Here is a 24,764-nt window from a genome sequence, read left to right as displayed (position 1 = left end):
GGCAACTCCTGACAGGTGGGCCACCAGCCCCGGTCCCCCAGGAAGGTGCAAAGCAGCCCCGGGCGCTGGTGCTCAGGCTTCCGCTTCGCCTTGGGCACCGAGGTGGGCTTGTCTGCGTGGTGAAGAGAAGTGGAATGGAGGTCTCAGATTCCAGTCGCCTGGCTGCAGCAGCCTTCCCGACTCCAGTCTCCTGCCTGCAGGCCCAACCGCTCTGAGGGCCTCAGGGAGCTGAGGCTTGGGGACGGTGGCCCTGGCGGGCACGGGGCACTTTGGTTCTGCTGAGCGCCTGTCTCACTTTGTAGGCAGTCCCCGGCATCTGCCTGTGACATGGGGCCATCAGGGGGGACTTGGGGCCTCTCTCCAGCCTCCCCAGCTCCAGGGGCCTGTTAGGGTAGAGAGCAGGGAGCCCAGAGGCCTGGAGAACTGGCATCGTTTTTCTTTATTCTCATGTGGCCGTATTCCAGGGTGTAGTTGGGGACCTCGAGGGTTGCTAAGTGCCCCAACTGTGGCCTGGCAATAGCGGGCCAACGGGAAATCCGTGCAGCACATACCTGTCACCAGGTACAAACGACAGAATTCTGAGCTGCTTTGGATCTCACACTCGGAATTAACTTCCCAGGGAGGGGGCCATGGTTGAAGGAGGATGCCGGGGTTGGGGGAGGGGGAATGGAGGGATGACAGGCTGTGGCAGAGGCCAGTGCTTCCTTTAGACCGCATTCCATTAGACGGGCCGGCCTGTCCTTATTCAGGGAAGAGAGGGCTGCCCCCAGTCCCCGTCAGAGGTGAGGAGCGAGAGCCCACGGCTGACTGCGGCGTTGATTCTGGGTCAGAGAAGCGTCTGCAGGTCTCAGTGAGGGCCAGGGGGCCAGGTCCTCTTCGTCTGGGGCACCCTGAGGAGCGTGGTGCTGGTGGACGCTGGGTGGTTTTCCATGTAGCTGCTGGGGGGATGTGCAGGAGAGAAGAGCCCCTTCTCTCTGCCTTTCCTTCTACTTAAACCCAACACCCAGGGTCACCATGACCAGGGGATGGTGTTTCTTCTTCATGCTGGAGTCTTTCCCCAGGTGGGTGACCTTCTGCCCTTGAGGTCTTGGAAGGAAGAACCACCCATTACCATGAGAGTCACAGACTTCTCCCCTGGGAGCCCCAGAGTTTGGGGACTCGGGAGTGCTGTCCTTTCATAAGCTCAGCTGTTTCTTGCCTTCTTGAATGGCCCTCCTCGCTGACCTCTGCCCACGCCTTTGGCCCTGAGGGTGAGGCAGAGAGTAATCTCACCCCTGCGCCCTGTTCTCACGAGAGGTTGGTGGGGGAGATGGAAGTCACACAGCCTTCACACAGAGAGACAGACACACAGACACAGAGCGAGAAAGGCACACAGAGACCAGCTACGTCTTGCCCTGGGGTCGGGCTTCTAGTGTCCATCCTTAAACTGTCTGCTCTTGTCCTGGCAACAGTGAGATCGGGGCTGGGGACCTGCCTCCTGGGGAGCCACTGGGGGGAGGGGAGGCAGGTGTGGGGTGGGACGAACGTGGCCCCACTGCGCCGCGGTGGCTCTGCGTCTTGCTCCTCGCATGGGGGCCTGGGGCCAGGCTGTTGCGCCGTCAGCACCTGGTGTCCATTGTCCACTAGACAGCCACAGAGGGCCCCCGCTCCCCGACACTGGCCTCGAAATCTTCTTGCTACCTTAACGTCCTCACGGACCTACTCGCCAATGTATCTGATATTTTTAAGTTGTATTTTAGCCTCGAGCGCATCTTGGTTTGAGAAAAGCCAGAAGGCGAATCTCCCGTGGCGGGAAGCAGGGATTCGTGCTTCCGTGGGTTCCAGCCCCCACCTCCTGGGTTTCACAAAATGTTCTTCATTCTAGCGTTTCAGGATTTAGCAGAACCAATCCACGTTTTAGATAACGCCAGTGATGAGCCCACAGAGGACAGGTTGTTCCAGAGCCTTGGAGGGCTCCTGGTGGTGGGAGGGCGTCTGCTGCGTCAGGTAGCCCCGGGCGCTGGTGGCGGTGACAGGACTGTGTCTGGGCTGTGTGGCTTCTGAGCTGCGGCCCTGCTGGACCCTGGGGGGTCAGAGCCACATCCCCCCCCGCAGCACGTGTACCCCGGTTTTAGCGACTGCTGTCCCTGACCAGTGTGGCTGGGGTTGTGGAGCGTCCCGCCCTCTCTCCGGCCAGAGGACTGACGTTTGGTTTCATCAGGAGGTAGTTTATCAGAGAGTTACTTCGTGTGGAGCCCTGGGCTGCGTCTTTACTGGATTATCTCCTTGAATCATCTCCGAAAACCCAGCGAAGAAGAGTTGGTGCGCCCCGCCACCCCACCCCACCCGACCCCACCCCCGGCAGGGGCTTCTGTTGGGTAGTCTCTGGACCACATCCGGCCTGTGGGGATCTGCTTCCTTTGACCTGCCCGGAGTTTGAAACATTTCTAGTACTTAGAAATTTGGACGTTCTCTATAAAAACTTGTATTTCTGACTGCCTTGGAAAACGGAAAGATACGACAACACAGGGCTCAAGAGTCAGACTTTGATTCACATCCTCACCAGCCACTTACTTGCCACATGACCACATGAGCCAGTTACTTATGCCCTCTGAGCCCATTTCTTTGTGAAGTGGGAATAGAGTAAGATTGTTAAAAGGTCTAAAAGAGAGCATTTATTCCACAAATATTGTGGGCACCGTTCTCGGCACCAGGGATGCAGTTGTAAGCGGAACAGATTCCAGTGGGGGAGACGGATTAAACAAGCGAGCATATGCTATTAGCAGGTAGGAAGGTGGTGGGCAAAGCAGGGGGAGGAGCCTAGGAATTGCCTGGGGTGGAGGGAGGTTGCCATTTAATATCATGGGACCAGAGAAGGCTTTCTGATAAAGTGAGATTTGAGCAGAGACCGGAAGTCAGGGTGTGAGCCATGCAGTGTTGAGGGAGAGGGAGCAGTAAGTGCCAAGGCCCTGAGGTATGTTCACATGACATCATGGCAGTGGCTGCAGGTGGGGTTCTAGAAGTGAGGGGAAGGGAGCTGGGAGGTGAGGCAGGGAGGTGCTGGGCGTCAGGTCCTGCAGCGCCTTGTAAGGACCATGGCTTTTCCCCCCCGGAGGCATTGGAGGGTTGGAGGTTTTAAAAGGATCTGTGTGGCTGCTGGTGGAGAAGAGAGAGCAGTGGAAGCAGGGAGACCAATTTGAAGCAATGCAGTCATTTTTGGGGGAGAGAATAGTGGCTCAGACCAGGATGGAGGTGGTGAAAGGAATGATTCTGGGTGTTTTTTGAAGGCAGAGCCAACAGGATTCACTGCTGAGTGGCATGGGAGGTGGGAGAGTGGAGAGTCCATGATGGCTGTCGGGATTTGGGCCGGGAGGCCGTCGGGAGGGGAGGATGGTGAGAGGCACAGGTTTGGTGGGGGGTGGAGAGTCCGTCTTAGCGACATCCAGGAGGAGAGTTGAGGGGACACATCTCATCGCGTGCCCTACCTGCGTGTCTGGCAGGCTTGCTGGGCTGGGCCAGCATCTTCACACTCCGGAGGGGCCCTCCCGGGGTGAGGATGGTGGGTCCTCTAGGACAAGGGCCTCAGGCTGGGGAGTCCGGCGAAAGTTGGCAACCAGATGGCTCCTGGGGAACACTTACCGCTTCTCCTCAAAGACAGTAGGCGGGGATTTTGCTACCAGGTACGTGAGTCCCAGACCTGCCCCGGAGGCTCTCAGGGCCTTCCGGAAGCCAGCCGGAGGGGGCCCAAAGGGAGAAGCTCCCCATACCAGTGTCAGTTTCTGTAACGACTGCCTCGGCACGTCAGCCAGCCCCTCTCTCTGCGTCCTGGCCTGTGTGGTTGGGAACGTGACGCGACGTGCCCGTGGAGCCAGAGGATCTGGCTGGGGCGCGGCTGGGATTCTGCGGTTCTCTGGCTCCCTTAAATCTTCAGCAAGAAAGGAGTCTGGGAGGGCAAAGGAGAGCGCGTGGCGCAGGGCCCGGGTCAGATCGGGCTGGGAGAAGTGTGTTCGGACTTGGATTTATAACATGATGGACGTGGATTCTTGGGTGGGTGCTGGCCAGTGCACACTGGGGAGAACGGAGTCCTGATCCACGTGGAAGGACAGAGGAGGGTTAGGGAGGGCTGAGTGCAGAGGTGGAGAGGGACACGTGGCAGACCGGTCCTTCCCGGAGCACCCGGTGCTCGTCCCTCTCGTGGGAGGGACTGGGGTTGGGAGCCCAGCCAGAACTGGGGTGGGGCCGAGCAGAGGCCCAGAGAGTAAAGGAAGGTGGGAGCTGCGTTTTGGAAAAGCACTGGTGAGGTTTACTGCTCCAGGGGGAGGAGGCAAAGGGGAGCAAAACCAAACCCCCTGCGCCCCTCACAGGTGGAGAGCTGGTCTGTCGAACCCCCTGGAATCTTCACGCCTAGGGTGGGTTGAGCAGGGCCAGAAGCCCGTGGTTGGGCTCCCACCGCAGACACGGCAGGTCTTTCCCACTGACCACAGATGTGGCCTCGGCGTCCTTCTCTGGGCAGCGGCTCCCCGTTACCCTGGGTTGGCCCGTCAGCTGCACTTACTTGCTACAGTGTTCTAGAACTGCTCTGATACGGTAGCCACTAGTCACATGGGGCCATGTACTTTTAAATTAATTAAAATTTAAAAATTAAGCATTAGTGCGTCTGCTGTACTAGCCACGTCTCCTGTGCCCAGTAGCTACAAGTGGCTCGTGGGACCATCTCAGACAGCATAGACCACAGAGCATTTGTTTGATTGCAGAAAGTTCTAAGAGTGCTGTTCTAGAGGGCGATGGCTGGCCCCTTGGGCCACAGCTCCTAGTTGACAGCTCATTATCTCACCAAACCTCTAAGGAGCACCTGCTCTGTGCCAACCACACTGGGGGAGGGCTGCAGACACCACACACATGGCCGTCTTTGGGCCCAAAGTGTGGTCTCCTGAGACGGTAGTCCCCTTGGCCTGCACGGTGGGCCCTGTCTCTGGAGACCGTCCAGGAGTCCAGGTAAGTGTCCCCTCTCCCCCTAGAGCAGGGTCAGAGTTCTGGGCTGCCCCTGGGTCTGTGTGATTTCTGCACTGTCCCAGATGATATGGCCTGGTGGTGGCCCCCATGCCGAGATTAAGTGTGGCCCTGCTTCCTTCTTGGAGCTGACAACTTGAGAGACTCTGGGGATGCCGGCTCGGAGTCTGTTTTCACATTGGAGGGGCTTGTTTAAAGAGATGCTGGTCTTTGAGCAACCCGGGAATGCCCACAGCCCTTGGCTGAAGACAGCAAAGCACTCCTGCCCCATGAGACCAGTCACTTCCCAGGTGACCTGAGTGCCCCGGCCATCAGACCTCTTGGGAGTACTGTTTACCTTTGACCTTCCCAGCATTTAGCCTGGGGACTTGCAGAGATGACCAGTGACTGTTCTTTGAGTGAGGTGATAACCATGTCTTTGGATGGGGCAGCCCATGCGGGTCACTCGTCTGGACGGTTGCTGCCCGCCCCAGGTACATGGCAGCATGGGAGTTTCCCGATTTCACGTGTCGTGGCCCTTGGCCCTCTTCATCAGGGAGAGGTGAGCTGTGTGGGCTCTGACCTCCCAGGGCCGGCGGGCCAGCCCCTCCTGCTCCTCGTTTCTTTCCTGCTGCCTCCTCTGCTCAGCTGGCCAGGCACCTGTTGTGGTCCTCGGACCTTTTTTTGGCTTTCAAGTGGCCTGGAAGCTCCAAGAATCTGGAGAAATCAGGTCCAGAGCAGATGTGTTTGTGGACAGCTGTGCATCTGCTGACAGCCTGTGATGGGTTGTAGTGACGTGTGTATGTGCGCGTGTGTGTGTGTGTGTGTGTACGTACACACGGTACATGCAGAGGACACGGGCATGCACAAGGACACGGCATGCAAACAGACTACATGCTTGCTTCGTGCAGACACCACACACCCACCCAGCTACCAGGGCACTGCTGATTTCTCTCTCCATTTTAAGTCTCCCCCTTCCTTCCACCTCTTTACAAAGATGTTGTAGAAACTTAGCTTCTCATCAGCCAAGCTCATGTATCCAAATCCCTGCTGGCCACCGCCTGTAACTAACTCCTGAATGCCTCGTCAGGGCCCCTGGGAGTAGCATGGGCCTCCTGCTTCTGTCTCAGTCCTGAGCCGTACAAAGGCAAGGCCTGGCCTGAGTCAGTGCTGAGGAGAAGGGGGCTTGATTGGTTCCTTCCCAGAGCCTGGTGGAGGCCATGCGGACAGCCTGCCCTGGTCAGGGGCTCACGGCCCACCTGAGCAGTGTGGCAAATACTTGTTTACAAATCCCTGCCCGGGCCCGGATGCACACTGCACCCCAGCCGGTCCCCAACCCCGCCCCACCTCTGCACAGCGCCCAGACGCACGCTGCACCCCAGCCGATCCCCGACCCCGCCCCACCTCTGCACAGTGCCCGGGATGCACGCTGCACCCCAGCCAGTCCCCACCCCCCCACCTCTGCACAGCGCCCAGGGCGGGCCTCCAGTGCTTCTCCCTGGGATCTGGGTCACTTTTTTGCTCTACCCAGAAAGCCTACTAGAAACTTTCAGGGCTTGTTCTTTCTTTTGCCTCATTTGGTTCTTTTCCCAGAGAGGGTCAAGGCCTTGACTAGGTGTGTATTTTTAGGATAGCCATCAAAGCACTGCAGGGCTGGGGAGAGACCACGTGAGGCAGCTTCCCCACCTTCTCCATCTCTCTGTATGGACCCATGTGGCAGGGCCCCAGGCCTTGGCTTGGCGAGTCTGGCAGGTCCCTGTCCCCTGGGCCAGGCTCCAATCCTGTGGCGGACACCCTCCTGTCACCTCCTCACCCAGCGTCCGGGACTGGAGCTCACTAGCTCTCAGCGCAGCACATTCTTTGTTTGAACTGCTTGACTCTTAGAACATTTTTCCTGCTCTAGAAGCCAGTCTGTTCCCCAAAGCCTTCCCTCGCTAGCTTCCTCTCGTGGGAACCTCCAGAGCAAGTGCCATCCCTTTTCCACATACCCTCAGGCCTGAAGGTTGCCCCCGTGTTGCTGTGGAGGCCATGCTTCTCTGGGTGGTTCCCAGCCTCTCAGCCCACCTCGGATGCCTGGCCTCAGGCTCCTGCACCTAGTGGTCACTCCCCAGTGAGGGCCTAGTGAACTGTTGCCTTGAGGAAATCTGTCTCTCTGAATGCTCCTAAAGGGGCGCTTCCAAACTTTAATGTGGTCACGAGTTACCTGAGGGTATCTGGGTCTCATGAGGAACCGGCCTCGGGCGAGGCTGAGGCTGCCACTCTGAGGGCCAGACTGGGCTGTGGGGCCCGAGGTCCTGAGGGATGGGCTCAGACGTCTAGGGACTCACCATAGATTTCTGCTCCTCTGGGTAGTGGTGTCAAACGATGCACGTTTCCCCTATTAACCGTACTAGGCCCCTTGCAGGCTGTTGGTGGCCTCACGCTGTGCATGTGCCATGGGGGGGCATAGCTGGCCTCTGTCACAGCTTTGGGGTGACTCAGTATCTCCGAGCCCTCGCCTTTGGCCCTGTTGGTTACTCAGGGTCCACTGCCAGTCACTGAGACCGGGCCTCACAGCATTGGCCCCTTTCTCCTCCCCTCAGCCTGTGAGGAGGGGGTATGGCGGCTGAGGGAGGTCACTGTGGCCTGCCCAGGGTCTGTCAGAGAGAGCCAGGAGTTTCCCTCAGTAACACCTCTCTCCTGTCCTCTGCTGACCCGTCAGAAGGAATGCCAGCATCTGCCACCAGCCCTGGCCTGCCCTCCCTGAGGCTGAAAGGTGGTCTGGTCTGCTGCTGGGCCACCATGCTGAGGCAGCCACAGAGGTCTCAGCTGGTTCCGCTTCTGCAAGGAGGACCCACGTCAGGAGTAGCTGGATGTCCCAGCTCAACTCCACAAGCACTGCGGGCAGCACAGAAAGGATGTTCTGGTGGGTTCACCCACTGGGAGAGTCCTCACAGAGGTTTCTAGAGCAGCCTCGTCAGGTCCTTCTTGGGAAGATTTGGGCACTTCATCTTCCTTCACATTTGCAGCAGAAGAGCGTCCAGTGTGGATGAGAGAATTGTTGTGTCAGAAGCACGTCCTTTGGTGAACAAGAAAGTCCCACCTGTACTTTCAGTCCAAGAGCCCTGGGTTCTAGTTCTGGATCTGTCGCTAACTCTGAGGAACCTGGGATAAACTAAACCACTTAGCCCATCCATGCTTTGGTTTGGTCGCCTGCAAAATGGAGGCCGTATTTCACATGCATGAAAATACAGGGCAGGTGAGGAAGTTTTAGCAAAGAAGAGGGACAGTGTTGCTACTGGCCAGTAGTGTCCGTTTGCCTGGTGAGTGGTGATACTTGAGAACTAGAGAAAGAAACCAGGCCAGGGTGATGGTTCTGTCACTCGGCTCCTGGAGAAGACCCCTGCCACCTCCCTCTTGTGCTGTGGGGTGGGGGTCCCCACCTGGCTTCAGACCTGGCCATCAGTCTCCTTCCTCGGCCTTCATCCAGGCAGACGTGGGAGTCCGGAGCGAGCCTGGCGGACTGGCAGGGCCCTTCCCTTTCTAAGAAATCTGGTCATTACCAGGGCCAGGGTCATAGCAAGGGAAGTTTTGTGTTTATTTCCAGTTCGAAAAGTACATTTAAAAAAGCAGCAGCGTAACCATATAGCTGTTTTGAAAAACATAACCCGTTTTCTCGGGATTCCATTCGCCAGGTCAGATTACCCTGTTCTCTCTCGCACATACTCTTCCGCCGTGATTCAGGGGCACGCGTGGGTCTGCCATCCCCTTCTCAGGATACGGTGTTGGCTCTTTTTCTCTTTGGTCACGTTCTCATCCACGGCACTTGTCATTATGATCGTTTCTATGAGGTTCGTCCAAAGGATGTGTCCCAGTCGAGTGAGCCACTTGCTGGGCATTTGGGCTTCCCAGTGTTTTCCACAAACGTGAGTGATGTTGCACTGAAGTTCTTTTGGCACGTATGTCTTTTTGCTTCTCGTGGATTATTTTTGTTGGAAAAATCCCCGGAAGAGCCATTAAGGGGTCAGAGGCTCGGAACATTCTTATGACTCCCGAAACATACAGTAGTTGCTATTTTAGGAAGAGTGGGCTCTGCCTCTATGCTGGGGAGACCAAGCCACATCCCTCGGCTGCTCTGGGCGGCCCTGTACCCCTGTAGGGGCCTGGCTGTGTTCCAGGGAAATTAGGACTGTGGTCAGGGGCACGGAGCAGCTCGCAGGACTGGACTGGTTCCCAGGGAGCCCAGAGAGGCTCTTCTGGGGGGGGCAGGGCTGTGAGCTGGGGTCTGGCCCCGTGGGCGCTGGCTGCTGGCGCTGCATAGGCCGGTTGGCTGGGAGCCCAGCACAGGTCATTGCGACTTTCCTAATCGTTGGTGTCCCTCGACCCCTGCCCGCGCGCACACCTGAGTGCCCTCTTCCCCAGGCCGGCGGGCCCGGCCCCAGGCCTCACACATCCACCTCTTCCTGCCCTTGGTGAGCACCTGCGTGCACGCGTGGCGGGGTCGGGGAGGAGATGGAGGGACAGAGAGCAAGGCTGAGACACGCATGGAAGGCGGGACCCGTCTTTGTCTCCCCTTCATCATTGTGCCCGGACCAGACAGCGTTCCTCGGCCTGGTCGCGTGACCCCAAGGGCTCGCTGCTCACCCTGGATACCCCACTGGGGCTCTTAACCTACAGTAAACCTGTGGCCGGCCTTTGAAGCCCAGAGGATTTGGGGCCTCCCCTTCCTGAGGCGCCTGCTGTCCCCACACCCTCAGTAACACTTCTCCTCAGGTGACAGAACAGCTGCAGCATATTGAGCACTTGCTGTATGCAGGCCCTACGGTGAGGAGTCACTTCGTCCTCCTGCTTTCCCGACGGCTGACTGTTGCCCGGGATCACACAGCCAGTCACCGGCAGGGCAGGGGTCTGAGCTAGGCCGTGGGGCCCGGAGCCCAAGTTCTTGACGCCACACCCTCCCGCCCCTGCCAGCCCGGATTCCTGCCCCGGCACTCGCCGCCTTGTCCCCTCCGGACTCCAGCGGCTCTCAGCCTAGGCTGCCCTGAGAGCTGGCAGGGCCCCAGGCCTCCGGCTTGTCTGGAAAACCCTCCTAGTGGCTCCTGTCCTTCCCAAGCTGAGCGCTTGCTCCACGGTGCGTGGGCTTAGTTCGGTCTCCAAAGGCCCGTCACCACACGTGGGCAGGGGGCACGGGCACGAGCACTGGGTCCTGGAGCGCCCGCACGGGCTGAGCCCCTCATTCCTCTGCGATGGTGCCCCTCGCGGGGTTGTTAGCAGTGGGAGCAGCGTAGCTGTGGCAATGGGAGAATGGTAGTAACCGCTGTGGTGCTTCAGGCTCGGGCCCGTGCGAGGCACACTGGGCCGAGGGCCACTCGCCGGGCCGTTACCCTGTGCCTGACCGCAAGGCGGGTTAGGTGAGAGGGACCTCCTGTGGCACAGGGGTGAGCGGGGGGGGCTCCGGTCTGCAGACCATCGTGGGAGCAGAAGGGAAGGGGCTGCCCCTACCGCAGAGCGGTCTTCTTCCGGAGCTGGTGAGGGAGGCCCCAGCCCTCTGGCTTCCAGGGGGCATGGGCCCGGGCCCTTGGGGGCCTCTTGGCTGCCTCACCCAGAGGAGAGGAGCAGAACCTCCACACCTTGGTTCTCCTGCCCCAGAGAAGGTGTGTTTCAAACACAGAACTGGGTTCTCTGGCCTCAGGGTCCACTGAACACAGCCTAGAACAAGAGCAAGGGGGGCCCCCCGACCCTGCCAGACCCTTGGTGGGAGGAGAGTTCCCCCGCTCCTGTTCCCACCAGGCTGGCGTCCCTGCCGAGGCCCGGGACCCATAGCCTCTGTTTCTCTGGACTGGCCCTAGACGCAGAGGACACAGGCAGCCGCTCTTGGTTTCCTGGCCACCCCTGCACCCAGGTTGCTCCTGTAGCTGGCGGGCTAGACACAGTACTGCCGGACCCCCCTGCCCCTCCCGCCGTACTCCTTGTCTGTCAGCCGAGCTCTGCAGCATGTGGCCTGGCCCCTCAGAACCCACTCCAGCACGGGGGGCAGACCCAGCCGCGCCTCTCTGTCCCCGCCTGTTACCCGCCTCCCACCCCCACTTCTCCCAGGCCGACCTCAGCTTTGCTGCCTCTCCCCAGAGGCCTCAGCCTCCCCTTAGCCACACTTCCCATACCCCCGCAAACCTCAGCTTGAGCCCTCCACCGTCCTTCAGACCCATCACCACCTGCTTCCCATCTCGGGGCGCAGGGCCGTGCACTCTTGCTGATGCGGCGCCCTGCCTAGGCTTCTCTGTCTGGCTTCACCCCCTCCCAGGGGCTGTCTCCTGCCCCATCTCCCAGCCCCCCAAGCCGGCTCAGCGTCTGCCTGCAGCACGTCCCAAACCAGCCCGTCTGTCCCCTCACGTCTCTCTGCCTCTCTGTTCCTGACTTCACAGACTGGCACCTTCCACCCAGAGGCCCAAGCCATGGACCTGTCCTGCCTGCTTGGTGCAAGCGGTCCCCAAGCCCCACTCTGTGGGGATGACTGCTAACTGGTCGCCCTGCCCTGCCGTGTCAACACCCCTGTGCCCTGCAGCTTTCCGGAAGGAGTGCCCCATTCCTTGCCTGGCACACGAGGCCCTCCGTGGTGCAAAACGGGGGTTGGCAGACGTTTTCTGGAAAGGGCCAAAAGAGCCCTTTTCAGCTTTGCAGGCTGTATGTTCTGTGTCACAACTCGGCTGTGCTCTCGGAGGGAGAAGACAGCCACAGAGGACACGGAAACAAGAGAGCATGGGGGGGGTGGCAGCAGACAGGCAGCAGTGGCCCGCACGTGGCGGTGTGCCGACCCGCCCCCCCCCCCCCCACTCCATCCAAACCTACCTCTGGAGCTGCAGGTCCCTGAGCCTGGGGTCTTCAGGTCTCTGTGCCTTGTGTATGCGGCTCCCTCAGACAAGATGTTCTCAGCATCTCAGTCTTCAAGCCTCACTTTCAGGAAGTCCTCCTGCTTGCCCCCAACACACCTGGCTGATTCTGGCACCCTTCTTTCTTACTGCCCTGCTCTCCCTCGCTTGTCTTGGCACTTACCAAACTGCACGTTGGGAGGCATGCTCACCTGTCCCCCCACGAGACCCTCAGCCCTCTGAGGGCAGAGACTCACTCCTTTGCTGGCATTGGTACCCAGCGTGCTGCCTGGCACGTCATAGGTCTCCGGTCACGTTGAATCAGGATTCTTGAATGACTAGTCTGTGCAGGGTGGGGTGGATGACACAAGGTCCTGCCCTGGGGGGCTCCCGGTGCAGGGGCTAGAACAGGCCCACGTAGGCACTGTCGCCTTCCCTGTGGCCGTGAGGGTGCTCTGGAGGTTCAGAACCAAGCCTGGGTTTCTTCATGGGTGTCTGACTCCCGTCAGGGCCCTGAAGATGCTCCGTCACAGGAGGCTGCTGCCCTGGGCCTCTGGCCGCTTCCCCACCTGGGGGCTGCGCCGGAAGGGCTCTGGCTGACGTCTGCCGCCGCAGGTATCTGAACCTGCCCCTGGAAGGGTACAGGCCGGACCCTGCCTCCCCACTAACCCTGTCTTCCTCCTCCCAGGAGAACCTTATGCTTTCCATCCTGCCCAAGCACGTGGCTGACGAAATGCTGAAGGACATGAAGAAGGACGAGAGCCAGAAGGACCAGCAGCAGTTCAACACCATGTACATGTATCGGCACGAGAACGTCAGGTGCGCCGGGCCCGGGCTCCGAGAGAGGACGGGGCTGGACTGTGTGGGGTTGGCCGTGCCCTGTGGGGTTCCAGAGTCTTCCCGCAGGACTAGAAGCCGGGCCTTCCCCGCCGTGTGAGCCTCAGCCCCTGCGGGAACAGTGTTGCCGGCCCGTGTTGGGGCTGAGACATCTCGGCTGTGTGGTCCGGCCCCAGCATCATACAGACATCACCCAGGGTGGGGAGGTGACATCCGGGAGGTCACCCAGCCATTCGGGGCCAGCACCGGGGCTCACAGCCGTGCTCCTTCCAGGAGGGGTGGGTTCATCCTGGGGCCAGGAGCGGGCAGCGTGGGGGAAGGAGGCCCCGTGGAGGAGGAGCCCACAAGGATAAGCTAAACATCAGAGCCCTGAATTCACCCGGGAAGTGCCAGGCTCTTGCTGCTTTGGGGCCTGAGCAAGGGCCCACTGCGCCGGGGTCCTGGCTGCCCGTGGTGGGGAGCGGGAGCCGGTGGGGGAGCCCGGCATGCTGTCTGGAGCCTCACGGCCGCTGTCCCCCCTCCTCTCGCAGCATCCTCTTTGCGGACATCGTGGGCTTCACCCAGCTGTCTTCTGCCTGCAGTGCCCAGGAGCTCGTGAAGCTGCTCAACGAGCTCTTTGCCCGCTTCGACAAGCTGGCCGCCGTGAGTGCCCGGGCCTCGCTGGGCTTTCGGGCTCGGGGGCCACCCTCGGGGCGTGGGCCTGGCCCCCCCGACCCGGCTCACCCGGTTTCCTCCCACCGGGTCCCGGAGGGACTCAGAGCCACCCCCCACACCCTGTGCTTTCAGAAATACCACCAGCTGCGGATTAAGATCCTGGGCGACTGTTACTACTGCATCTGCGGCCTGCCCGACTACCGGGAGGACCACGCCGTCTGCTCCATCCTCATGGGGCTCGCTATGGTGGAGGCCATCTCGTTAGTGGGGGGCCCTGGGGGGAGGGGCGGTGGACCACGGGAGAGGCAGGCCTTCTGTGCTCGGTCGTGGGGGCCCAGCGCACCCCAGGCCCCCACGTCCCGTGGGTGTTGCGTTGGTCGGCAGGCAGCCCAGTCCCCGGTTTGGGGAAGTGGGGGACATGGCTCGTCTTCCTTACGGCTGAGGGGCCGCCAGCCTGCCACGGCCTCCGAGGGGCCCAGCCTCCATCCGCTGTGGTTTTCTGGAGAAGTGGCCGTCGTGGTGAAGTCTGTCACAGCCCCTCACATTCGTTTGGATTTCCCCCGAGGTCCCCCATCCTTCTCTCAGTGTTTTCTCACTGTGAGCCTCCAGGCCCATCTCCGGTCAGCAAGTCCGTGTGCGGCCGTGTGGGACTGGAACCCTGGCCTCTGCTCTGGGCTCCCAGCCTCCACCGCTGTGAGCTGTGAGGACATTGCACTCTCGTCCTCACACTCCCTGCCGCGCCTTGGAGGCCCTACCGGGCAGGCCCTGGCTGGATCAGGCCCCAGGAGGGAAAGGGGCTCCTTGCTGAGGCTTCTCCCCCAGCTGGGATGGGGGCCAGGAGGGGTCACCTTGCCACCAGAGGACCATTTTGCATTGTTACCGTCTTCGGGTTAGAGCTCCTCTGACATTGGCCTAGAAACAGATGCCGCACTGGGTCGGGGGAGGGGGTAGCTCAGGATCACTCGCCTCCACTTCCCTCACCACGGGGCGGCTTTCCCGGCTGCACGTGAGCCCTGGCGCGGTGCCCGGCGCAGGTGGATGCGGGGAAGTAGCAGCCTTCCCTCTGTCGGCCTGCTGGACCCCTAGCCATAGGTTACTCAGCTCAAGTGCAGGCAGAGAGCTGTGGGCTGCCCGGGAGTCCCCTCGGCCTTGAGGGGAAGAAAGCCCATGCAGAGCTCGTCCATGGGGCATGGAGGGCCGGCCACCTTGCTGCGGCCATGCCCAAGCCCTCCTCTCCGTGTGTGCCTGGCAGGTACGTGCGGGAGAAGACGAAGACGGGGGTGGACATGCGTGTGGGGGTGCACACGGGCACCGTGCTGGGGGGCGTCCTGGGCCAGAAGCGCTGGCAGTACGACGTGTGGTCTACCGACGTCACTGTGGCCAACAAGATGGAGGCCGGTGGCATCCCCGGGTAAGCCAGCATTCCTTCCCAGCGGGGAGGTGCAGGGGCCGAGAGAGGGGGCCGTCCGCCCCTCGGGGCTGTGGCTCAGACGAGAGACCCCCCGGAGCAGCGTTCCTCCTTGGGGCGCCTACCTCCTGGCCGGAGCCCGGCTGTGGCCTCTGCGGCAGGTGCCCTCTCGCCCCTCCGCCCGCCTGTGGGGCCACAGATGCCGGCATACTGGTACTGTGCGGGGGGCTACTTGGGTAGGCCGGGTCCCCCCAAGGGCGCCGAGCTGGAGGAGCAGGCTCCGAGGCACCTGCACGCCCGGCTGGAGCTCTGTCACACTCAGCTAGTCAGGGCGGACGGGCTGAGGACGCGGCCGCACATTCCCCTCCTGGCTCAGGGCGCGGCCCTCGCAGGCAGTCACGATCCTCTCCCTCCGTGGTGACTCCCCAGAAACAGGCTTATTACCCCCTGACGACAGGTGTTGCAACTAGGAACCCGCAAGGTTCGCTGCGGTAGGACGTCACGACAGGGTTCAGGGCGGCCTTCCGGATTCCTCGCCTCCCTCCGTGCTCTGGGCGGCCTGGGGACGGCGCCTTCCTGCCTCATGGATGTAGCGCCAAGGCTCAGAGGCGTGGGTGGCCTCCCCGGGGTCTGGCGGCCTGACGGGCCCCGTGCCCGGGGTTCTCGCTACCGTGCAGGCGTGTGCACATCTCCCAGAGCACCCTGGACTGCCTGAAGGGCGAGTTCGACGTGGAGCCGGGCGACGGGGGCAGCCGCTGTGAGTACCTGGACGAGAAGGGCATCGAGACCTACCTCATCATCGCGTCCAAGCCAGAGGTGAAGAAAACAGCCACGCAGCACGGCCTCGGCAGCCCGGTGAGTCCCTCCGACTGCTGCCCAGCCTGGACAGGGCACGGGAAGGCGGGTTCAAGAAGCCGGGCCGGTGGAAGAGCAGCCAGGGCTGTGGGGGGCACCCGGGTGGGGCGTGGGGGGCGGGGAGCAGGCTCCAGCGGCCAGAAGGGAGCCCCCTCCCCGGGGACGGCCGCTGGCGGGGGCAGGGATCCCCCGCGTGGTAGGGGGGGAAGCGGTGGGAGCCCTGGGAGAGATGGGTGGAGGCGGGGGGGGGGGGGGCGCCCAGGGAGAGGCTTCCCAGAGCCGCGCGGAGGCCGAGGAGGCTGGGGGCAGGCAGTGGGGGGTGGCTTGGTCACTAGGAGGGGAACCGAGGCCGGGAAGGTTTGCTGGCTGCGAGATGAAGAAAGAACAGGCCGGAAGCAGTGAAGCCCGCCTGCCCTGGGCTCGTCTCTGTGCCGCTTCCCTGCCTCTCATCAGACCCGGAGCCCTGAGCCGCTGCCCCAGCTTCTCCCGCCCACCGCCGGCCTCCTGACGGGCCGTCTGGCTCGGAGCCACCAGGGGCCGCTGCCGCAATGGAGCCCTCCGTCCTCCTCGGCTAAACCGGGGAATTGCTTCACTCCTTGTGACTTTGTACTTACGAGCGCACCAGTCCCACCGGTCGTGAGAGTGTAATGACTAAGGGGTTTGGCGCTCTCGGCGATGGCGTGTGGGCTGAGGCCATCCCACGGCTGGGGCTTTGCCTCGTGAGGGCAAAAGCAGAGCGTGAGCTGGTCTGGGGAAGCTTCAGGGGCTGTGGCTGAAGACGTGACCTCTGGGGAAGTTTTAAAAGAGAACTACACACCTTCTCCCCTCCCGCAAGCGTATGTGATGACCCCCGAATCAAACAGAGACAGAAGGTTCGTCCATTAGCTCTAATCGCAACCACTATTCAGGGAGTGCTTCTGTGTGTCCATTATTTCACTTGCTCCTCAAGACAACCCTGCGAGAAGGGGGCTGTTGTCATACCCACTTTGCAGAGGAGGAAACTGAGAGCCAGAACTTTGCACGCGCGTTGCAGATCTAGTAGGTGGCAGAGCAGGGCCTGTGCCCCCGGCCTGCCAGCCACGGTGCATCCCAGGTGTGTGTGGGTCCCTCCCGTGTGCAGCTCACACGAACTCAGCACCGGGAGGGATGCACAGGCGGATAGGACACCACCTCACTCCCGAGTAACTTAAAATCCCCCTCGACACCAGTGTTAAAGGACAGTTCAGGGTATTTTGTGCTGCATGTAAAGTCTGAGCTGCAATTAAATGCTCCAGAGAACTCAGAAAAGTAAGAAGCTATCTTTCAGAATATTAGGAACTGTCAGGGTAGAAAGTAGAGCCTCATGAAATAAAACTTGACAAGTCCTTCATATTTTTAAGAGTGCTACATGCAAAACTTTAATATAGTCCCCAGACCAAATTAAAAACGTGTCTTCTAAGCTGTTCTACAAGACCGTAACTGACAAAAATCTAGAAATGAGCTACTTTTATAAAGTGTTAGGAAATTTGTAATTTCTGGCATATAAAAAATTTTTTTAAAGATTTTTATTTGAGAGAGAGAATGAGAGAGAGAGAGCACATGAGAGGGGGGACGGTCAGAGGGAGAAGCAGACTCCCTGCTGAGCAGGGAGCCTGATGCGGGACTCGATCCCGGGACTCCAGGATCATGACCTGAGCCGAAGGCAGTTGCCCAACCAACTGAGCCACCCAGGCGCCCTGGCATATAAAATTTTTAATCGAGAAATGCTATTCCTTTCAAATATTACCTACAAGTTGGGTTTTACCAGGGACCACCTTGAAGTCACAAATAGCAGTCAGATAGGTCTGTGGGACCACACTCGTTCTCCTTTGTTCTAATCTTGTATTTTATTTTGCTTGTTTCAACAACCCTTGCATGGTATGTACTTTGGGTCAGGCTTTGTTCGCTGCACCGGACACCCCTCCGAGGGTGCAGATGAGGCCACTGAGGCAGAGTGGGCTTTATGAAGCTGTTGTGCTTGAGTCATCATTCAACATCTCGGGGAACTTGAACATTTAGCTGCGGTAGCTCGTGCCCCCGTGTTCGCGGCCGGGGTGCGCGGGCCGGGGAACCACGCGTCACAGCCTCTGTGGCTCGTGTGGCCAGCCGAGCGACTGTTCCGGAAGTCTCCACCTCAGACGTGGGCAGATAAGGCGACGTTCACCTGCTCGGCCACTACCGGGTCGGAGGGAGGAACGCACAGACTCTATGGGGGGGAGGGAACATGGGGGCGGACAGTGGGAGGAAGGAAGGTGGTGAGGGGTGCTCCTTGGGAAGTCACGGGAGCGAACGCAGTTCCACTTGCAGAAATCTGTCCCCGTGGTTCTGTGAGATAAAGCGACAGACAGGGAGGAGAGTGAGGACAGTCCTCACAATGAGTCCTTCCTGAGTGCCGAAAAGCTTCCAGACCTCTCCCTGCCCACCCTGCTCTGTTGTGAGGCTCAGCCAGGCTGCTCTCAGATGCCTCCTCTGATGACTCCGGGTCTCCACCTCAGGCCCAGCCGGCTTGCCTGCACTCACCCCTGCGTGAACACAGGCAGCTCGGTCCCCGGTCCCTGGTCCCTGGCCCGGGGCCTGCTCAGCCCTCTGTCTTCCTATCTCCTCGGTGGCAGCTTTGTTCTTTCGGCAACTCAGACCAAACACCGAACACAGGCTTGACCCCTCTCTTTACCGGCCACAAGCCAGTTCCGTGGGCCCTCCTGCGAGGGAGGGCTCGGACTCCCCCGCCCCATGCCCTTGCAGCCGCCACGCGGCCGGATCACGGGTCTCCAGCCAGTGATCCTGCCGCTGACCGGCCCGCCGTCCCTTCTCCACAGCAGGCGGTGCTCCCGCTGAAGCGCCAGGGGGCGTCCCGTCACTGCCTTGGGCTCTGCCTCGGAGAGAAGGCCGGGTACAGCCAGGCCCTTGCTCTGCTCTCACTCACTGCCTTGGGGGTGGCACGGGTCTCCCGGCTAGTGCTCTGAGCGCACGCCTGCTGCAGGGCCTTTGCACCAGCTTCTCTCTCTTCCCGGGGTGGGGGGGCATCCCCCGAGAGCTGCAAGATTCACTCCTTCAGGTCATCACTGAAATGTCATCCTCTTGGTGACACCTCCCCGACCTCGTTACTGTCTCGCTCCCCAGCGATCCCTGTGCCCCTTGCCCGCTTTACCTCTCTCCAGAGCACTTACCCCCTTCTTATGTACTGTACTAATTTGACTGACTTGTCTTCCTGCTGTCCGCCTTTCCTCACTAGAATGTGAGCTCACACAGGATGTTTCACGTATCCCCAGAAATTTAGAGACTCAGCAAATACTCGTGAAATGAGCGGATTGTCTCACCGTGTTACAGTGTTTGACTTATTCGGTCAAGGAAAAGGACTCATCACTGGGGAAATGGGCTTGTGGGATTTAGTCAGACTTTTGGAAGGCATTTGACAGGTTCTACAAACAAAAAGGACCTCTGTGGATCACTGTGTTGAGTTACTATTTTAGAAACGGGTTGGAACAAGAGGGTCTTTCTCTGCTTAGAAAAATTCTAGTAGTAGAAATAGATACCAGGAGTGTACGGCGTTTTAAAATTAACATTCTAGAGGAGGAGTCAGGGAGTGACATTTCTTAGCCTACAGGCTTCTAAACTTTTGCGGCAACATTTCAGACCGACAGTAGACCAACCAGCTCTGCTGGGGCAGGTGGGCAGACTGTGTCTGGTGTCTCTGATGGCCACTTCTTCCCGCTGCAGGCCCTGCGAAACGGAGCGCCAGCTTCCTCCAAGCCCAGCTCCCCCGCCCTCATCGAGACCAAGGAGCCCAACGGGAGCACCCACACCAGCGGCTCCACATCGGGGGAGCCTGAGGAGCAGGGTGGTCAGGTGCGTACGGGTGAGGGCCAGGGCATGGCGGCAGGAAGGTGAAGCCTGGGTGAGGGCCAGGGCACAGCGGCAGGGAGGTGAAGGCTGCTGTCGGAAGTGTCCTGTGCAGGGGTAGGAGACCTGGCCACTGGCCCACGCGCCACTCCTTCTCAGCAGTGTCACCTTGGGTGGCACCTCCTGCCCTGGCCCCACTGTCTCCTCAGTAGCTACTGGGGTTGCCGTGGGTAGGGTCAGAAGAGGTGCTCAGCTCTGAGGCCTTGTCTAGCTCTCCTGTCCCAGAATCCTGTGACTTTGAGGGCAGTGAGGACATCCGTGGAAAATTCTGTAGGATCTGACAAGACTGTTTTGGAAGTGAGACTTCAGGGTGGACTCACCTCTCTGGTGAGGTCCAGACTCCACAAGTCCCAGGCACAGATGGGGGATTTCCAGAGGAGTGAATGTGCTACCCGCCCCGCCCCCCCGCCCCGAGGACAGGGTCCATCTTGGGAGAGCATCCAGGACCTGTCCTTTATTAAAGAGCTGCCCAAGTACATTTACTGATGAAGGCAGATGCTCTGGGACAGGGATCTCTGCCTTGCCGAGGTGAGCTTGTTGGCAGCACCCCCATTCTCACTGCCCTGGTGCCTCTAGATCAGGTGCTGCAGAACAAGAGGGGAGACAGGGCTGAAGATTAGCTGGGTTTCTCTGGATCACCATGATATTCAGCAACTTTTCCCCAGCGTGATTTTCTGGATAGAAAGTGGAAATACAGACCTGATGTAACTCGGCAACGAGGGCGCAGATAGTTTTAGAAGCCTGTGGTTTTTCTGTCCTCACAATTAGCCCCACTCTCCAGCAGATGCTTTGGGGACAGAGGTTCTTGGTGCTAGAACAGACCTTCCACATCATTTTACAGAGAAGAAAGTTGGAGCTGGGGAACATGAGTCACATGGGTCCTATTGTCAGCCAGCGGTACACCCAAGCTTAAGGCCGGGCTATCTTGGACCCGTACACACAGCTCTGACGAGCCCAGTGTCCCATTATTATTTGGGGTGATGGCCATGTAATCAGTCTGGATTCATATTTTTGGAGCCGATGCTTCTCCTCTGTAGGAATAAAAATGGTAGCGGGTACTTCAGCCCCACCACCCCACTAGTGACGAGGGTGTCCCTTCCTCTTCCAGCACTTCCCGTCCCTCAGACCTTCTTCCCCCAAATGAACTGGATATGTATTCCTGTAAGAGCTCCCTTAAGCCCCAGGGTTGGGGCCATTCACCTCCCTGGGGATGCCAATGTGCATGGCTGGGTGGCACCCCCTCCTCCTAGCAGGGGCCATAGGGCCCGGAAACCAGGAAGGACTGTGGCTTTGGGTCCAGACCCAAGCAGAAGGAGCTGCATGGGGAGGCTGGGAAGACTTCCCATAAAGTGGTTTCTAGAGCCGAGGGCCTAGTCCTCCTGAGTGTGATCCCTTTTGCTCCTCTCCCCTGACCACCCTCTTTCCCCCACTCCTGCACCCCCCACCCCCACCCCCCACCTCCTGCGCTGGCTTGCAGGCTGACAATCCCTCGTTCCCCAACCCACGCCGGAGGCTGCGCCTTCAGGACCTGGCTGACCGAGTGGTGGACGCCTCTGAGGACGAGCATGAGCTCAACCAGCTACTCAACGAGGCCCTGCTTGAGCGAGAGTCTGCCCAGGTGTAAGTGGTTCCTCTGCACACACTCGTGGGCCCTGACTCGGGGTTTCAGGAAGTTGGCCATCTTGAGTGGGGCCCCTTCCTGATTGGCCAAGGGAGATGTGACATTTGTGTTCCCTGGGGCTTGTTCCCACTGCAGAGTGAAGAAGAGAAATACCTTCCTCCTTTCCATGAGGTTCATGGACCCCGAGATGGAAACCCGCTACTCAGTGGAGAAGGAGAAGCAGAGCGGGGCTGCCTTCAGCTGCTCCTGCGTTGTCCTGCTCTGCACCGCCCTGGTCGAGATACTCATCGACCCCTGGTGAGGGAGGGCATGGCAGGAGCTGATAGGCTAGGGGAGGGTGAAAGGTGATGAGCTTCCTAGGCTAGAGGTGTGAGCGATGTAGGTGCCTCAGCTGGAGCATGACATCGGGGCAAAAGCTTGGTCTCTTCCTTGCCTCCAGTGGAACAGCCCAGCTGAATTCAGGCCCACGTGTTGCTAGGACCATGCCCTGGACCCTCTCCTTCCTATCTACCTTGGGGTTCTAGAATAGCATTACCATCAAAACCAGGACTGAGAAAGCTGAAGGACAGAGAGGGGTCCAGGAGGATGGAGACCCTGGCTGCATGGGCCTGAGCAGTTCTGGGACAAGGAGACAGAAGATGGGGGACACTCCTCAAGCTCAGTCATCAGGGCTGATCTGGCTTCCCTTTCTTGCTTCATCTTAGCTGATGGATTTTAGGCTCTGGGTACAAACAGCTCTGTCACACAGCAGCAGGTCCCCTGGGGCAGGGGATGTTCTGGAGACCTTGCCCCAGCTGTTGAGGCCCAAGTAAAGGACAGCTGCCACGCCCCTCCCTCCCCGTGGCCCCTCGGCCGCTCTCTCCCGCGCAGGGGTTCCCTGTCAGACGGGAGGCGGTGGAGACTGTTCCAGCTATAGTTAGGGGGACCGTAAAGAGCCCTGGACTTAGTTACAAGTTCTAGACACACTTCTTGGCCGATTTGTTGTATGGCCATGTCCCTAAGGTTCTAGAAACCAAATACGATGATGATACCAACAACCTGAAGGTGATAATGTCTGCCCATATAACTCCAGGATTGTTGGAAGGATCAAACGCATTCATTCACTGCAGATACTCACTGGATACTCCGCGCCTGGCACTGAGGCCTAGGGATATACAGTGAACACAGCATACAAACAGCCTGGTTCTCGTGGAGCTTACATTCTAGCAGGGGAAGACAGAGATCAACAACTGAATAATCAAAACATGCCTGCGGACAGCGGCAAGTGGGTGGATAAAAGTGAAGAAGGGAGCTGGGAATGCTGGTGGCGAGTTTAATTTTGTCTGCTCTGCATTTGCGTAGAGCACGGGGCGGAGCAGGCCTCACCAACAGGGCACAGGGTGGAATTTCAGTAAAGACCCAGAGGGAGAGGAGAGGTGACCGAGAATCAGGCACTGGCCTAGCAACAGAGGTCTCTCCAGAACCAAATGGTAGGGGTTGTGCGAACGGGGAGGATTTGGAGACTCCGAGTTGCTCAGAGTTGCAAAGGTGGGTGAGGGAGGCCCTGTGCAGCTGTGAAGCTCTGTGCAGTTCTCTGTGTCGGGGGGTAGCCCTTCCAGCCCTCCCAGCCCTTGGCAGCAGGCGAGCTGCCCTGTCCCACGCTCCCCCTTCACGGCACAGTGCTCACTCCCAAGAACCCCCTGCGCCCCAGCAACAGCTACCACTGGGGCGGGGGGCAGTGCTCGTTCCCGTGCCCTGCACTCAGCTGGCAGCCGCCCGACTCGGCCTCTGTCTCGTCTGCAGCAGGAGGCATGAGTCGGTGGCGTCCTGGGAATGTTTCAGGTGCAGGCCTGGAGGGCCTCCTCTTCTCCCTCCTTCTTTCCTCTTCTAGCCCCTCCCCCGATCTCACTGATCCCTCCGCCCCCCTCCCTGTCGTCTCCCCATTACAGGCTAATGACAAACTACATGACCTTTGTGGTCGGGGAGGTTCTACTTCTGATCCTGACAATCTGCTCGCTGGCCGCCATCTTTCCCCGGGTAAGAGCCGCTTTTCCTTTTGACCGCGAAGCCCTTGGGAAGCGGGAGCGGTATGGACGGAGTCAGGCGTCCCATCGACTCTGTACAAACAGACTGTCGTGTTAGGACGGTTCAGGCGTTTGTCCATCCATTCATTCCTCGTCACTCACGCACTCACGTCAGCTGAGCAAGCACAGTGCCTACGCCAGAGCCCAAATGCCTGGGAAACTGTAGAAAAGCAGTGGAGGCCCAGCTGGAAGGGGGTTGGCCCTGACAGGACCGTGAAAGCCAAAGGGACTGAGGGTTTCTCCCGTAAGAGCTGGGGTGTGCTATGCAGAGTTTTTGATCAGAATGAGAGGAGAAATGCAGTGTTTCAGGGTAATGAGACCAGCAGGTGGCTTGCCGGGTGACTTGGAGGATTTCGGCTATACTGACCCAGAAAAGACAGGAGCAGCCAGGCAAACGTGGCTGGCCCTGAGAATCGTTCCCTGACATGGCCTTGCTGCTGGACTTATGGGGCGGGCTGCCGCTGGCTGGCGCTGCCCACAGCCTCCTGGCCTGGTCACTGTGTCTGCTCCAGAGAGGGCGCTGGTGGGGGCCCTGTGTCACAGACCCCTCCAGGGGGACTGATAAAGAGCGCCAGCCTCCTGCGCTGCCTTCTCAGCTCCGCCAGTCACTTTTTGGTGGACTCACAGGCAAAGGACTACACTTTAGGTTCCTGGGAGGTAGGGGAGCAACCAGAATCATTAGCAGTCCTATTTACAGGAGAAAAGACTGTCCCAAAAGTTCATGGCCCCTGAAATTCCATTCCTTCTAGGCCTTTCCTAAGAAGCTTGTTGCCTTCTCGACTTGGATCGACCGGACCCGCTGGGCCAGGAACACCTGGGCCATGTTAGCCATCTTCATTCTCGTCATGGCAAATGTCGTGGACATGGTGAGCTCCTGCTGTGCCTGGTCAAGGGACACCCCCCCCCCCCACCGCCGACTCAGTGCAGAAAGGCTTCTATATTGGCCAGTTTGAGCAGTTGGTCAACCAATCCTCCACCCCTAGACACAGGTTTAGATTGGCACTTAGTTTCCTAAACAGATCACCTTGGCCAAATGGACAGAGTCTTCTACCCCAGAAACCTGAGACTGACCTGTTTGCCCCAGCTCCTTGCTCTCCCAGAGTCCAAGAGCCCAACACCATGCCCAGGCCCCGTGCTGGATGTTGACTCATTTAATCTTTCTAACAGTCCCAAGACGTTGGTATCATTATTTACAGCTGCGAGGCTCAGGTTAATTCACTTGTTTTAGGTCACACTGTCAGTAAGTGACAGAATCAAGGATCGAGCTGTTCTAAATCCCAATCCTGTGAAGAAACTCCCTATCTTACTGATCAAGGGGCACAATGCACATCTTAAGTATTCCCTACAGTGTGGCTAGTGTCATGTATCCAGGACCAGGGAGGGAAACCTGTTCTGCTGAAGGAGCTCTCTTGTTTGGCCTTCATCCATTTGAACATTGCCAGACCTTCCTAGAGCCCAAATGGCTAGGGGCAGACAAATCATCTTCTCTGCTCTCAATTCATGGAGAAGTAAGCGGCAGGTGTCAAGGGGGCAGCCAGATGCTTTCTTGGGGTGGGGGGGACAGCACTTAGAAGCCCAGCTCTGTGGATTCAGAA

At 59.3% G+C, this 24,764-nt stretch overlaps 2 protein-coding genes across 10 annotated transcripts in view; one reads left to right on the top strand and one right to left on the bottom strand.

Moving 5' to 3' along the window:
- Positions 1-24,764, top strand: part of ADCY3 (adenylate cyclase 3) — a 77,282-nt gene that overhangs the window by 43,603 nt on the left and 8,915 nt on the right. For both annotated transcript variants that reach the window (XM_088026340.1, XM_028099424.2), the window contains exons 3-12: positions 12,502-12,632; positions 13,181-13,292; positions 13,437-13,564; positions 14,557-14,715; positions 15,390-15,567; positions 19,303-19,431; positions 20,963-21,105; positions 21,242-21,403; positions 23,035-23,122; positions 23,919-24,035. In XM_088026340.1, the coding sequence (XP_087882466.1) occupies positions 12,502-12,632; positions 13,181-13,292; positions 13,437-13,564; positions 14,557-14,715; positions 15,390-15,567; positions 19,303-19,431; positions 20,963-21,105; positions 21,242-21,403; positions 23,035-23,122; positions 23,919-24,035 (1,347 nt within the window). The remainder of the gene's footprint in view (positions 1-12,501; positions 12,633-13,180; positions 13,293-13,436; positions 13,565-14,556; positions 14,716-15,389; positions 15,568-19,302; positions 19,432-20,962; positions 21,106-21,241; positions 21,404-23,034; positions 23,123-23,918; positions 24,036-24,764) is intronic.
- CENPO (centromere protein O) overlaps positions 17,414-24,764 on the bottom strand; it is a 26,105-nt gene continuing 18,754 nt past the window's right edge. For 3 of the 8 annotated variants that reach the window (XR_015768902.1, XR_015768898.1, XR_015768900.1), the window contains exons 9-11: positions 21,260-23,202; positions 20,185-20,516; positions 17,414-20,069 (exon numbers count right to left, since the gene is read on the bottom strand). The gene's annotated coding sequence lies outside the window, so the exon portion shown is untranslated. The remainder of the gene's footprint in view (positions 20,070-20,184; positions 20,517-21,259; positions 23,203-24,764) is intronic. The other 5 variants (XR_015768904.1, XR_015768905.1, XR_015768899.1 and 2 more) reach the window with 4 other exon arrangements.

The sequence above is a fragment of the Eumetopias jubatus genome, unplaced genomic scaffold (genome assembly GCF_037043125.1).
Source record: "Eumetopias jubatus isolate StellerSeaLion01/CBP00866 unplaced genomic scaffold, mEumJub1_p1.0 scaffold_9, whole genome shotgun sequence".
Taxonomy (NCBI): Eukaryota; Metazoa; Chordata; class Mammalia; order Carnivora; family Otariidae; genus Eumetopias; species Eumetopias jubatus.
Note: the sequence above shows the minus strand (reverse complement) of the source record. Positions and strands in the feature narration are given on the sequence as shown.